General features: G+C 38.7%; 1 protein-coding gene across 10 annotated transcripts in view; it reads left to right on the top strand.

Moving 5' to 3' along the window:
• Nucleotides 1-13,481, top strand: part of PLEKHA7 (pleckstrin homology domain containing A7) — a 130,453-nt gene that overhangs the window by 30,338 nt on the left and 86,634 nt on the right. The window contains exon 1 of one of the 10 annotated variants that reach the window (XM_087717402.1): nucleotides 7,392-7,744. The exons of the other annotated variants lie outside the window; for them this stretch is intronic. Within the exon in view, the coding sequence (XP_087573528.1) occupies nucleotides 7,674-7,744 (71 nt within the window). The 5' untranslated portion in view covers nucleotides 7,392-7,673. Of the gene's footprint in view, nucleotides 1-7,391; nucleotides 7,745-13,481 lie in introns of those variants that run through there. 10 annotated transcript variants of the gene reach the window in all.

Consider the following 13,481-nt stretch of genomic DNA (forward strand, 5'->3'; position numbering starts at 1 on the left):
CAATTTCTCTGCTATTGCTGTTTGCCAATGTTTGGCACACATTGTTGGACTATGAACAAGAAAATCAAGGATAGGAAATACTCGTGACTGAATTATCTAGTTTTGGTTCTTCCAACCCATGAAAGGAGATTTCAGGAAATTTCTGTATGTAGAGTTTACAATCAAGAAGACATTTCAATAGAAATTTCTCATCATAGCTAACTAGAAGCATCTGAGAAGAATGATCTTCTGAATATCCTAATTTTTGAATGAATTTAGCATGTGGTGGTATTGATTTTACATAGCAAAAATAAAATAGTAAAGTTATTGTATGTGAGATAGGTTGGAATCAAACTAGATGATTTACAGTTCCTGAGTCTGTCTGTTGTGTGATTTCCATGGCAGCAGTTGACATACAGAAGGCTTTCTGTGTGTTTTTCAGGCTCTCAACACTTATCTTATCTCTTCCTTTCCTTGTGCTTATTCTTCAAACAGCAAGCAATCAGTGAGATATGGGCAATTATTCACATTGTTTAACATGTTTAAAATATACTAAAAAGAAAGCGAAAAGAAGTTTTTTTAAAAGAACAAAGAACAAAACACCTTATAATTTATTGTTATAGTAATCTATCCAAGTCCAGCAGCAGCTCAAACGGATCCTGCTGGGCCACAACAGTAATCATTATACCTTGACCATACAAAATAATGCTAATCCTTCCATTATTTTGTTAAAAGATCCATCTCATAAATTGAAAGACTAAATCTGAGACAGCTCATATCGGACTGATGGATTCACATCTTCCTACAACTGCCTAATTACCAATGGAAAAAAAAATCTATAGTTCTCATTTTTACTTCTTTGGCAGCTTCATAAGGAATGCTTATCTATGGTTTGATCTGTGATTCTTATTCATATTGCCAGAACTTCACACTCAGTGTAACCAAATCAATTGCTCCAATTCAGGAAGCAAGCATGAAGCAAGCCACAGTGTTCCAGCTTACACCTTACTAAGGACTTAGCTCCAAGTGACTCATCGATCCAACTTCCTCCAGCCTTCTTAGGATCTTTCTTTATCTCTCTGAACTTGAGAAGCCATTTTTGCTAGCGGGCATAAGACTAAATATTCTGAAGAACTTATATATACCGATTCATCCTATCTCTGTCATAATTCCATTTTGGACACCTTATTCCCTTTTCTATATCCTTGAAAATAACAGAAAGGTACATTTTTTCAATCATACAAGAAATTGATTCCATAGGATTCAGCCCCCTTCCTCCCTCTCCCCACATTGGGGCACAGGTGTCCAACTGCCATCACTTTTCTATTTCACAATTGCAAAGAGGACAGAAATGCTTTAGGCTTTAGCCTGGTTTACCTACGTCTTGCCCCTCCTTCGTTTTAAGGATTGATTTGCTTCATGGTCTTTAAAATTGGCCAATTTACTTTAAAAAAAAGCTATGATGTGTCTTTATACTCCTATTTTGAAACTGCTTCTTGTTGCATCCTTAAGATTGCCTTTAATGAGATATTTATCCCATCTGTTGAGATTTTCTTCCTGAATCCCTGAGCCTTCTTTGTAAATCAGAAAAAAATAAATTTACCATTCCATCTGTGAAAAGTACAGCTACAGAGGTACATGGAGAATGTCTTATATCCCATAGTTAGAAGAGCCTTTCTCCTAATTGATCAGATTCAGATTGTAATCAATATCTTTTCATTATCTTATTTGGGACTGCATTAGGTGGATACTTTCCTTCACTGGTAGAAGATGTAATATACATTGTGCTGCTATTTTTTTGAAAGTTTTTGTTTTTGTTTTTATTCTTCATATAAACATTCACAAATTACATTCTCATAGTTATTAATATTGTGTGTTATCTTTTAACATTTATAACATTTGATTTCGCCATCTAAAGATTTAAATATATAATTGGGGTTGCTTTACCTGCCATCCCATACATCCACCTTGTTTTACCACAACCCTATTTTTCCTTCCCTCTCCTTTTCTCCTTCCTTCTCTTCTTTCTTCTCAACTTTCTTCTTTCCTCCTCTCCTTTCCCTTTTCTTCTTCCCCTTCCTCTCACATTGTGGCCGCTATTGTGCCCTGCTTGATTTACTGATCCTAAGCCTGGCTAGGCTAAGGCTGGCTCTGCTATTGTAATTAGCTGTGAGAAATAACCTTAAGGAAGAGCCACAGTCAAGGCAAGGGTCAGATATATGTCAACCCCAAACAGGAACAGAATTTGATACAGCATCTCAAACTTGACCCTCCCTAGTTCTCCTTGGGATAAAAGCAAAAGAGGGGGGAGACACATCAAGACCTGCAAAATGGTATCAATCAGCCCTTTGAGATAAACCAGACCCCTAACAAAAATAGGTTTAGCATTCATACTTTTGGTGTTTGAGTCATGAATACTAAAACTACTTTTATTATTACAGCCATAGAATCTGCTAAGCAAGACAGTTGTTAAGTATGTCGTGCCCAATTTTACAACCTCTTTTGCCATGGTTGTTAAGTAAATCACTGTAGTTGCTAAGTGAATCACGTAGTTACAGAGCAAAACCAACTTCTCTCATTGACTTTCCTCATCAGAAGCCAGCTAGGAAGGTTGCAAATGGTGATCACATGACCCTAGGACCCTGCAACTATTGTAAATACATTCCTGTGTAAATACATTCCTGTTGCCAAGGGTCTGAATTTTAATCAGGTGACCATGGATTGTTGTGATGGTCATAAGTGCGTAGACTAGTTGCAAATCACTTTTTCAGTGGTTGTAAATTTGAACAGTTGCTAAACAAATGGTTGTAAGTTGAGAACTACCTGTATTTGCTTTTTTTGTAAAATAAATACATTTAATAGAAATCTACTTGGAGACAAATTGCCATACTTTCCTTAATTATATAATTGTTCAGAAAGAATATTGTCCTTGATTACAGCAATTACAAGACTGGCTGACTAGCTCTAAAGAGAATATGTTTTTGCAGTAATGTAAATGGAGAGAAGGGAATCCATAAAGAAAATTATAGTCTTATAGTTCTATCCTTCTTCTTTAGTCATGCATTCTGAATAACTTTCTTCCCATTAGCACAGTATGCCTTCCTGTTAGGAAAGTGATTATTAGGTAGTTTTGGATCACCAAATAATACCTTGAAAAGAATGTCAACATATTGCAACGAATTTAATTAAATTAATTTATTTCAGTGGCTGGATGCAATTTCAAGAGGAAACATAGAACACAAACATACATTATATATTATGAGCCAAACTAATTGCAGATTAATTTCAGTATAAATATCTCTGCATAAATGTTGAAATATTCCCAATTATAGCTTCAACATGCTTCATTTTAAGACTCTCTGATCAAAGTTAAAATCTATAGTTCCAGTACAGGTAGTCTTTGTCTTATGACCACAATAGAGGCCAAAATTTCTGTTGCTGAGTGAGACAATGAATTTTGCCCATTTTACGACCTTTCTTGCCATAGATCTTAAGTGAAGACTGCAGCAGTCAGTCAGTTAGTTGGTTGTTGGTTGGTTGGTTGGTTGGTTGGTTGGTTAGTAAGATGGATAGCTAGCTAGCTAGCTAGCTAGCTAGATAGATAGCTAGCTAGCTAGCTAGCTAGCTAGATAGATAGATAGCTAGCTAGCTAGCTAGATAGATAGATAGATGTTAGTTAAGCGAATCTGGCTTCCCCATTGACTTTGTTTGTCAGAAGATTACAAAAGGTGCTCGCATAATATCAGGACACTGCGACTGTCATAAATATGAACTGCTGCCAAGTGTTTGAATTTTGACCATGGGGTTGCTGCAACAGGCTGAGTGTGAAAAAAGGTCGTAAGTCACTTTTTTTCAGTGCCGTTGTAACTTTGAATGGTCATTAAATGAAGTTGTAAGTTGAGGATTATCTGTATGAGTTTTGTCTTCCTTCACTTCTTGGTCAGTTACCTAAAACAGTAGCTGCATTTTCCTCTCTATGAACAGTCATCATATTCATAAGCCAGTAATATTAATAAATACAAATACTTTTTTCTTCTTGATAGTCAGAGATCTTTATTAAGGTTTTCTAAGTGTGTCTTCTATAATCATTATGTTTTCTTGTTCCTTTAAATGTTGCATATATTTGTTGGGGTAGGGAGAAACAAACTTAAAACACCACTAGTACTAGCACTTAGACTTATATACCGCTTCACAGTGCTTTACAGCCCTCTCTAAGCGGTTTACAGAGTCAGCATGTTGCCCCCAACAATCTGGGTCATCATTTGCCAACCTCGGAAGGATGGAAGGCTGAGTCAACCTTGAGCCTGGTGAGATTCGAACTGCCAAATTGCAGACAGCCGGCAGTCAGCAGAAGTAGCTTACAGTACTGCATTCTAACCACTGCACCACCATGGCTCCTTACAAGATTAAATGTCTGTGATTATATGTACCATCAGGGAGTTTCCATCTTAAATTTTGAATGGGATTGCACACCCTCGGATGGAATTGATGTGCAGCTTGGGGTTCTTCCTGGAGTCCTGCTCAAAGAGCCAGAAACACTTTTGCATAGATTTGTCTTGGGTACCAATTGTGTCTATTTCTGGACTCGGTGGCCCTTTTCTCCATCACTCATAATTTGATTAGCTCACATGTGGAGTACTGCTGTGTGATGCATTTGGAGCTGCATGAAGACCACTTAGAACTTCACTTGTTTTGAAGGTGGAGATGTGATTCTGTGGGAGCATGGGATAGTACATTCATTTGACATCTCTGTTCTGTGAGCTGCATTGGTTATCTAGGTACTCTTCAGGGTGCTGGTTGCTACCTACAAAATCCTAAATGGCATAGTACCCATTTATTTGAGGGCCCATGTGTTTCTCATTCTTTCTGCCCAAAATGTAGCAATAGCAATAGCATTTAGACTTATATACCGCTTCACAGTGCTTTACATCCCTCTCTCTAAACGGTTTACAGAGTCAGCCTATTGTCCCCAACAATCTGGGTCCTCATTTTACCTTGGAAGGATGGAAGGCTGAGTCAACCTTGAGCTGGTCAGAATCAAACACCTGGCACTGAGCTGTGAATTAGCCTGCAATACTGCATTCTAATCACTGTGCCACCACAGTTCATGTAACCAGGCAGATTGGCATGCTCTAAGTCCCTTCCATTAAGCAATGTTTTTGATGGGACCCAGGCAGGGGTGAGTTCCATCAGGCACTTCTGCCAATTTGCTTGTGTAAGCACTGCGTGCATGCACTTGATGCACGCTGTGTGTGCATACGCAGTGCAATTAAAATTGTTCTGCGCATGAGCAGAATTGAAAAACAAAATGGCGCTGCCCGTGGAACTGGTTCAGGGGCGTCGTAGGCCTGGGTCGCTGCCGGTTCCAGCAACCCAGGCTGCCAAACCACAACTGGTTTGGCCGAACCGGTCCAAACTGGTAGGAACCCACCATTGGACCCAGGAGTGTATGTTTGCCTATCCTTTGGAACAGCATCCCCCCCCCCCCCAAGAGGGCAAAATGTGATCTTCTTTAAACATGCTTTGAAGATATGGATTTCCCCAAAACTCTGGACAGGGCTGGGATGTGGGCTTCCTCTGTGAGAGTTTTTGCAGCCCTTTAGTGGATGCTTTGTTTCACTGGGATGACCATTTTTCTTTTCTTGTCTAGTTTGATGTTTTATACCTTTGTTATTGATTTTGTATGCTGTTGAATGGTAGATGAATTGAGTAGATTTAGAATTTTTAAAAAGGACTTGCCATAACATTTTCTGGGATGTTCTTTCAACTTCCTTTTTTATTTTGGATAATTTTAAATAATACGCCCCTCTTAGAGAAGTTATTGTTTGTCAAAAGACCATATAGAAGATTCTGTAAGAACAGAGAGACAGACCCTATAGTGAAATCTCAAGAGAGAAAGAAAACTAAGGTCAGATCCTTAATGATATTAGACCACTTCAACATTTTCGGAAAACTGAAATGTTGTGAGCATGATTGGTCACAATATAGTTGTAACTACAAATTCTGTATTGAAAGTAGCTTCTCCTTATCTATTTCTCTGTGGAAACTATGCGTATTTGTCGCTTTTTCCCTGACACAAACAGTTTCAAAGAGATCATATACTGAGAGTACCCAAACAACAAAAGCAAATTTCCATTACAGAAATGTTTTTTTCTTATGGAAGTTTCTATTCACTGGCATGAGAAGGATCTTATACTTCTGCAAAATAATGTGAAGGTGAAGTCATTCCTGCCAAAGAGATTACTCTCGGATATGCCAAGTATTTTTCAGCAATGCAGTCCCCTCCTCCCCTGTGTGCAAATAAATGGACACCACAGTATGACCTTGTTGGTTCAGTGGCATGTATCGGGTACAGGGAATATGTGAAGGCCATGCGTGCCAGTTTCTACCAAATTCTTTCTTTGTGACAACTCAATGCTGTACTTCATAGTCTTCATTGCACCATTGCTCTTCTAAGTTGCAGATATATGCTATTATACAAATCATTATGCATAGCAGCTACTGTCATCTCAATTGATTAAGTGTGCGTTTTCAATCCACAGACCATCCCGCAATAAATCTTCCTGCTTGTATTCTGTATAATTTTATAAGGAATGTTTTGATAATGTTTTTCTACTTAGCATATTACATTCGGCCTATTTTTTTATAGAATGCAATCATGTACAATGTAACCCACCATTTCCATGATGCCAAAGTTTTACTGGCAGTGGATAATGCAGAAAAAATTGAGGGAGAGGGAGAAGTGGTTATTGCGCAGACTTTCCGTTGATCGTTCAATTTATTTTTATTTACCTCTGAAGAGATAGAAAATAGAGACATTTCAAAGAAGGCAAGCCTTAATTTTGCACTTAACTTTACCTTCATTACAAAACAAAAAAAGATGAAACAAATAACACGAATTCGACATGAATAAATAACACAAATTTGACAAAGATTTACATAAAATCTGTAAAAAAAATGCATGCATTGATTTATATAACCAAAGACCTGATGTTTTAAACATACTTGGCTTAGCCGAAGGAATCCTTGTATTGTTGTGAGTATGTAGAAACAATAGATTGGTAACAACAGCATACATAATTCCATTAGGTGCTATTTTTTTTATTTTGTTTACAAACTATTTCCTTTCCAACATTCAAGGTCGTATGTCTTTCTATTTCCAGGGGAATTCTTGTCCTGGAGATAAAATCATATTTCACCTGCAGTCTTGATCTTCATTAGCTGATAGGGGGGATTTGCAGCATTGGCAATAAGTTATGCTGGTGGCTGGCTGACTGCCAAACCAGGCTGCTGTTTAAGATACTGGGGCTCTCTCGCTCTTTTTCGCTCGCCCTTGTTCTCTCCCGACAGCATTCTATGTCCCCTCTTTGCAAAAAGAATACCGTATAAGGTGTTTTTTGTTTGTTTGTTTGTTTAAAAAACCTCTTGGAAATGAGATGCTGCTTGTTCCCGTTTGAGGAAATTAGACATCTCTGATTTTGTGATGGGTGCTATTTAGGAGAGATTTGGTTGTGGGAAATTTTGCTGCTCAGGAAGAAGCAATCAGAAATGCAGCAGAATCCTAAGACCAGCTCAGAATGCATTTGGGTTTTCTTTGGCTGGTTGCTGAGTGATTTCTCTACCGATGGATGCCTGTGTTAATACCTCACCTCTAATATTTGGAATATGAAAGAAATGTGACTCCAATATATGAAATGGGAAGTAAGTCTGGATTTTCAAATTCTGTTTCTCAGCCAGAACATCCATTCTTCCAGCTTTCCTGCAGGTATGTACATGTTTAGGGTTTTTGTTTTGTTGATAAATTTAACCTCATAAAACTGTGCTGGGTGCCTTGTTTTGCCTGGAGCCATATGAATACTTGCTGGGAAACTCTCTGAATGAAGAACAAAGGCAACATTTAACAGTAAATTTCTGATATGCTTTTTTGTACTAATTTTTAGTTGTTTTATTAAAAAACAATGATCCGTATTAAACAGGGAGCTGGTCGTTCATGACTAGTTCTTCTAACCCATTGTTTTCTTTTGTTACAAATAGTACTGCTTCAAAATAAATCCTTTTACCTTAGCATTTTCTAAATTACATTTATTGCGTGCGTGATAGTCGTTTTGTCAGTCTATTGCACTGAACCCTATTGCAAAAAATATAATTATTGCATTATTCCACTAAAAACATTCCTTAGCCAAATTGTGTTCCCAGTAAATCAGCTCTGCAATGACTAACTTGATTATACTTTCAAAGGTTAGAGCAAGATAGGCTTTAAATATTTTATGTGGAAAAATAATGAAGGTTGATATAAACAATCATTGTTAAGTCCCTTTGTGTAAAGAAAGAAAGAAATACTATATTTAAAATAGTTTCAGATCTACCTTTTATAGGCATGTTGTGACAAGGCTAATAGGTTTCAAGACTTAAAGAAATTACTTCTTCTTGTATTGATGTCTAAAGAGTAATGAAGAACAAAAAAGGAGCTAAGCAAGTCATATTCTCAGCTTTCACCAGCTATCTTGGGTTTCTGGCACACCTTTCTGAAGGAATGCAGTCTTTGTTTACTATATATTTCATGCCCGTGTCTCCTTCTAGTGCAAGAGTGAATTAAGAAGTGAGAGTTGGAGTTTAGCTGGAGTTTCTGTATAATTACTCATGCATTCAAAATGTGTTTGAGGAAGAAAAAAAAATCAAGTTAATAATTAATTCATCCAAGGTACAAAAACTTATCTGGCAATAGAACTGAGAATGTTTGCATTTATGCTGGTTTCTATTAAGTGTTATAAAGCAATCATTAAAAAGTATCATGAGTGGAGTGCTTTATTGTCTATAGGCCAGTTGTACAGTTTGGAAAACATTCCTCCCCAGTGTGAGCTTCTATCAGTTTAGAAGATTCCAAAACTAAGATAATGATGAATAATTGGTGTATCCTCATTTCATGGCTTGCACAGATTTATAAATAAAAGAAATAATTTTTGAAGAAATCCCAGAAGTCTATATCCTTCCAGATGTATAGAATGTGACCACACTGTCAAAGACTAATCTTCCTACTTTACATTGGACGGAGGAACAGGAATACCTGGGTATACTGCTACATTTGCTTTGGGATGTTGAAGGACTTAATTAGCAGTTTACATCTATGTTGAAGTCATTTAGAGAATGAAAAGATGTTGTACCTTTTGTCTCATTCATTTTTTGAGGTAGATGATGGTAGTAGTTGTCATAGGTCTTTTTCAGCCTTGTTTGCATATGGCTTGCAAATCACTTCAGCAAGATGCCTATCCAATATTGATTATGGAGGCACAGCATAGCTGTGTTCCTTATAATAAACAGTGAATATGTGCCTACTTAAATCTTTTACAGTTTCTTTTTCTTATTCATTTTTATTTGCATAATTTCAATTAATAAGCAGTTTGAGACTTCAGTGCCATGTATTGCTTCTATTTCGGTGGAAGTGTGTGTGTGTGTATGTGTGTGTGTGTGTGTGTGTGTGTGTGTGTGTTTAATTACAATTGCCAAAAATTAATGGTACAGTTTGGCATCATGCTAAAGTGGGAAAAAGTGAATATTGCTGTGAAAGCCTTAAATGTGTTTTACATGATAACACATTTTTAAAAATAAAATTCTAGACTCTTACTTCCCAAGCTCAAGAAAATAGGAATAATCTTGGACTCAAAACATCCATAACACAATCCCATCTACTTTCTATTATTTCACAATCCATTGTTGACATTGTCTTCTCAAAATGTTGCATAGTTCTTGGCCACAAAAACTCATCCAGAGTGGATAGGTGTTCTCTTAACATTTACTTGCCTATTCTGACTTATATTCCAATTCTGTCTTCTACGGTGCTGTTTTTAATAGGTTGTCTGTTTTTTTTTTCCTTTTGGATAAAGATAGATACAAAGAATGTTAAGCAGTTCTGCTCTGTCCCTGCTATCCATCACCTCCTTCCCAATTTCTCCCATTACTGGACTGAAAAAAACCGTGGACTTTTTTCCTTATTTTTTTTACTTATTGAAAGAAACTTTTTAAAATTATTTTTGGCATTTGTTGCAAGTAGTTTATTCTAAGCCTCAGCTTTCCTCTTATTCATCCTTGCAGATTCAGACTACTTGCTTTAGTTTTAGTTATGTGTGTCTCTTTCCATTTTTCATATTTATCGTTTTTGCTACTTAGTTTATCAGATAACTTTTTATGGAACTATGCTGGTTTTGTCTGGGGTGTCTTATTTTTCTTTTGCAGTGGTATTGTGCTAGACTGGGCTTTTATAATCTCATTTTTCAGAGTTTCCAAGCATCTTAAGTTGTTTTTTCCTTTAAGATTTCCATCCATAGAAATCCTCCCTAAGCCCTCTGTAGAGAACTATTGAAAGTTATCTTACAGTCTAAAATGCTAGTGCAACTTTGTTCAATTACTTGTGCAAGTATTATATTGAATTCCTATATGATATGATCATATCAGTGGTAGGTTCCTACCAGTTCAGAGTGGTTCGGCCGAACTGGTAGTGGTTTGTCAGCCTGGGTTGATGGAACTGGCATTGAACCAGGCCTGCCATGCCCTGAACTGGTTCTCTGGACAGCACCATAGGCAACACCATCTTTTTTTCCCCAGTTATTCCCATGCACAGAACAATTTTAATTGATTTGGCCCCCGGGCTTTGAATTTGACACCCCTGTTCTAGACTTTAATTGGAGAAATATTCTGTGATTCTTTTTATTGTAAGGTTCAGTATGCCTCCTCTTAAATATTCTACTTAATAAAAATAAGTAAAACAGATTTTTAAACAGCAACTTTACAATTCATTAAGAGTAGGGAATATTCATTTTGAAAGAAAAAGAGTCTGAAATCAATTTTCAAGTACCAGAACGCAACAGGACGCTATCCAAATGTATATCCATATCTGCTTTAGGATGGGATAAGCAGCCTTGAAGGCAAGGTATAATTTAATAATTTTAAAATTGCAAAGCAGTTCATGGTGGTTTTCTTCTATAAGGCATTAAACAAGATTATATATTATATCAAAAGTTATTGAATTTGGCAACCGCTACATTTCTATCTGGATGCCTGGTTGACATTGGTTTCTTTGCAGTTTTCTGCTGTTTCTTTGTGGCTTACATGGGTTGTTTGCAGGCCTGGCATTTCACTATTATCTGTGTCAGATTTTCTTCATCAAATTCAAGCAAGACGTTGTGTGCTTTGCATCAGTGCCTGAGCATAATAATGTACTAGAGCAGGGGTCAGCAATCTGTGGCTTCCTCTTGCTGACCGGCACCACAATTTTGAGAGAACCATTTCGGGGGGGGGGAGCACAGCACGTGAAGAAGAGACTCTATGATAAGAAGTGAGTTTTCCGGTCAGCTCCACAATTGATAGGGCTTTCAGTGAGGACTGGTAGAGAAAAAAGGATGCCGCGCTAGGAGACTCTATGGTAGGGGGAACCGGACTTCTGGTCAGCTCCAGAATTGACCGGGGCTTCCGGTTAGGACTTTTGTGGCTCCTGGTGTTTTCTTTTCTGTGGGAAACAGGTCCAAATGACTCTTTGAGTGTTTAAAGTTGCTGACCCCTGTACTAGAGAAACAAGGTAATAATCTGAAGCTCAGCCTAGACAAGACATATGAAGTAAGTGTTACCAATTTGGGGCTATTCTGGAAAGTGCTATATTTGACTAAAGTAGGAAAAAATCTACTAAGATTTGGAAATCTTGCTGATCCAGCAATGCCATTGAAGTTGTCTTTGTTGACTAGGTAATTCTGAGTGCTTTTATATGTCACATATGGCCATATCAAATTCATGCACAGTTTCAATCTTTAATAGCTTAGTTGTTGGACCCCTGCATATCAGAATGATTGCATTTTTCCATGTATATTTAACTAAGTCTCTGTAATATGTACCAGACATTATTTTCTTGTGTATCTATTAGTGTAATAAAATAGATGCTGCCAAACTTTCTTGACAGTGACATTCTCCTGTGCGCTACTTGGAGAGTCCAAGCATGGGTTAAATTAGCCTGCTTGCCCTAGAACTGAATTTGAATTTTCTTTAACCACGCCTCCTGTTCCTCCTTGAGGCCAGTTTTTTCAACTCAGTCTGCCTGTCAGGACATGGTTATGAGAGCTCCAGCTATTTAATTCAGGCTTGGACTCTCCAATTAGCACAGTTTAGTTTAGTACTTTTATTTTATTTTATCTTTTCCCTTGTATTTTTTCCCCAGAAACTTTCCTTGTATTTGATTTCCTCCTGAGCTGTCAGTACGAGGTAGGAGCGGTCTGCCTTCCACACCTCACAGGTCTGAGACAGATGCCTAATTAAATGATCAGCTGTTCGGCGGCTATTCTTATCAGTGGAGACCAGCATTTAGGCTTCAGATCTGCCGCTGCCGCCAACTCAGTCGCCACTTCTGTGAGCATTTTGGCGCCATTTACTGATAGCCACCATTTTGACATTGCGCTGCCGCTGCTGACTCAGCTGCCCTTTATTTGAGTTTTTGGTGCTGTTTACTGACAGCCGCCATTTTGAAATTGCCCCCATTTTCCATCCCCTGTTAGCAAGGGGCTGATCTGCCTCAGCCAAATAGCCTTCCTTTGGCGTGAACAGCTTCTGTCCACCAACATCCTTGGACTAAGACAACTGCCTCGTTTTCTGACCACCCCATCATGTCAGAGGTACAGGGAGATTCGGAGCAGCCTGGCCCTTCTACCACCATACAGGGGAGATCAGTCCCAGCCCCACCCTCTAAAGACTCCAGCCCCATAGCTGCTGCAGTGAGGGGCAGGAAGGCAGGCAGAGAAAAGACAACAGGGAAGAATAGGAATCATTCTTCAAAGGCTGCTGAAAAGGACACTGAGTGCCACAGCGTGCTATAGAAAAACAAATTCAGAAGGCCCATCGCCAGTCAGTGACTCCTAGCCAGCAGAATACCACCCAGTCGAAGAGGCCTCTGTCTCCCTCTCCTCCTGTGCCACCTCCACTGGGCATACAGGAGGAAATTGAACCACAGGATTTGTCCCCTGACAATTCTGTGGTCTCTATGGCTTCCCCTGCTCCCTTATCAGAGTCAGAACCAGACAATCCAGGGGTCAGTCAGGATGAAATGGACACTCAATCTCATGCATCCCAGCCTATCCCATCATCCTCAGCCTCCAGACCCTGGCGCAGATCCAAAGACCGTGGCCTACAGCTCTCAATGGAGATGCAGGAGGTCATTGTCCAAGCTATATCCCAGGGAATAGCTGAAGGGCTGCAACAAAAGGATCCCCATGCAAGGCACCCCTCCTTAGAATCATCGGTGGTCAGTGAGGGGCAAGATCAGGATAAGCAGGAACTCTCAGAGGATGAGAATTTTGCCTTTACGCCCCTGTTTTCTCTGGGCTCTTCAAGCCCACCACCTTCAAATCTATTCTTCACAAGGCCAAAGCTATCACCCAACTGGGTGTCAAGCCCCAGGCAGCTAAGGGACCCTCCACTTTGGCCACCTCTAAGCCTAGTGATAGTCTGTTCAAGCAACAGACCCCACT

This window comes from Thamnophis sirtalis, unplaced genomic scaffold, assembly GCF_051295495.1.
Source record: "Thamnophis sirtalis isolate CommonGarterSnake01/CBP01778 unplaced genomic scaffold, rThaSir2_p1.2 scaffold_1, whole genome shotgun sequence".
NCBI lineage: Eukaryota > Metazoa > Chordata > Lepidosauria > Squamata > Natricidae > Thamnophis > Thamnophis sirtalis.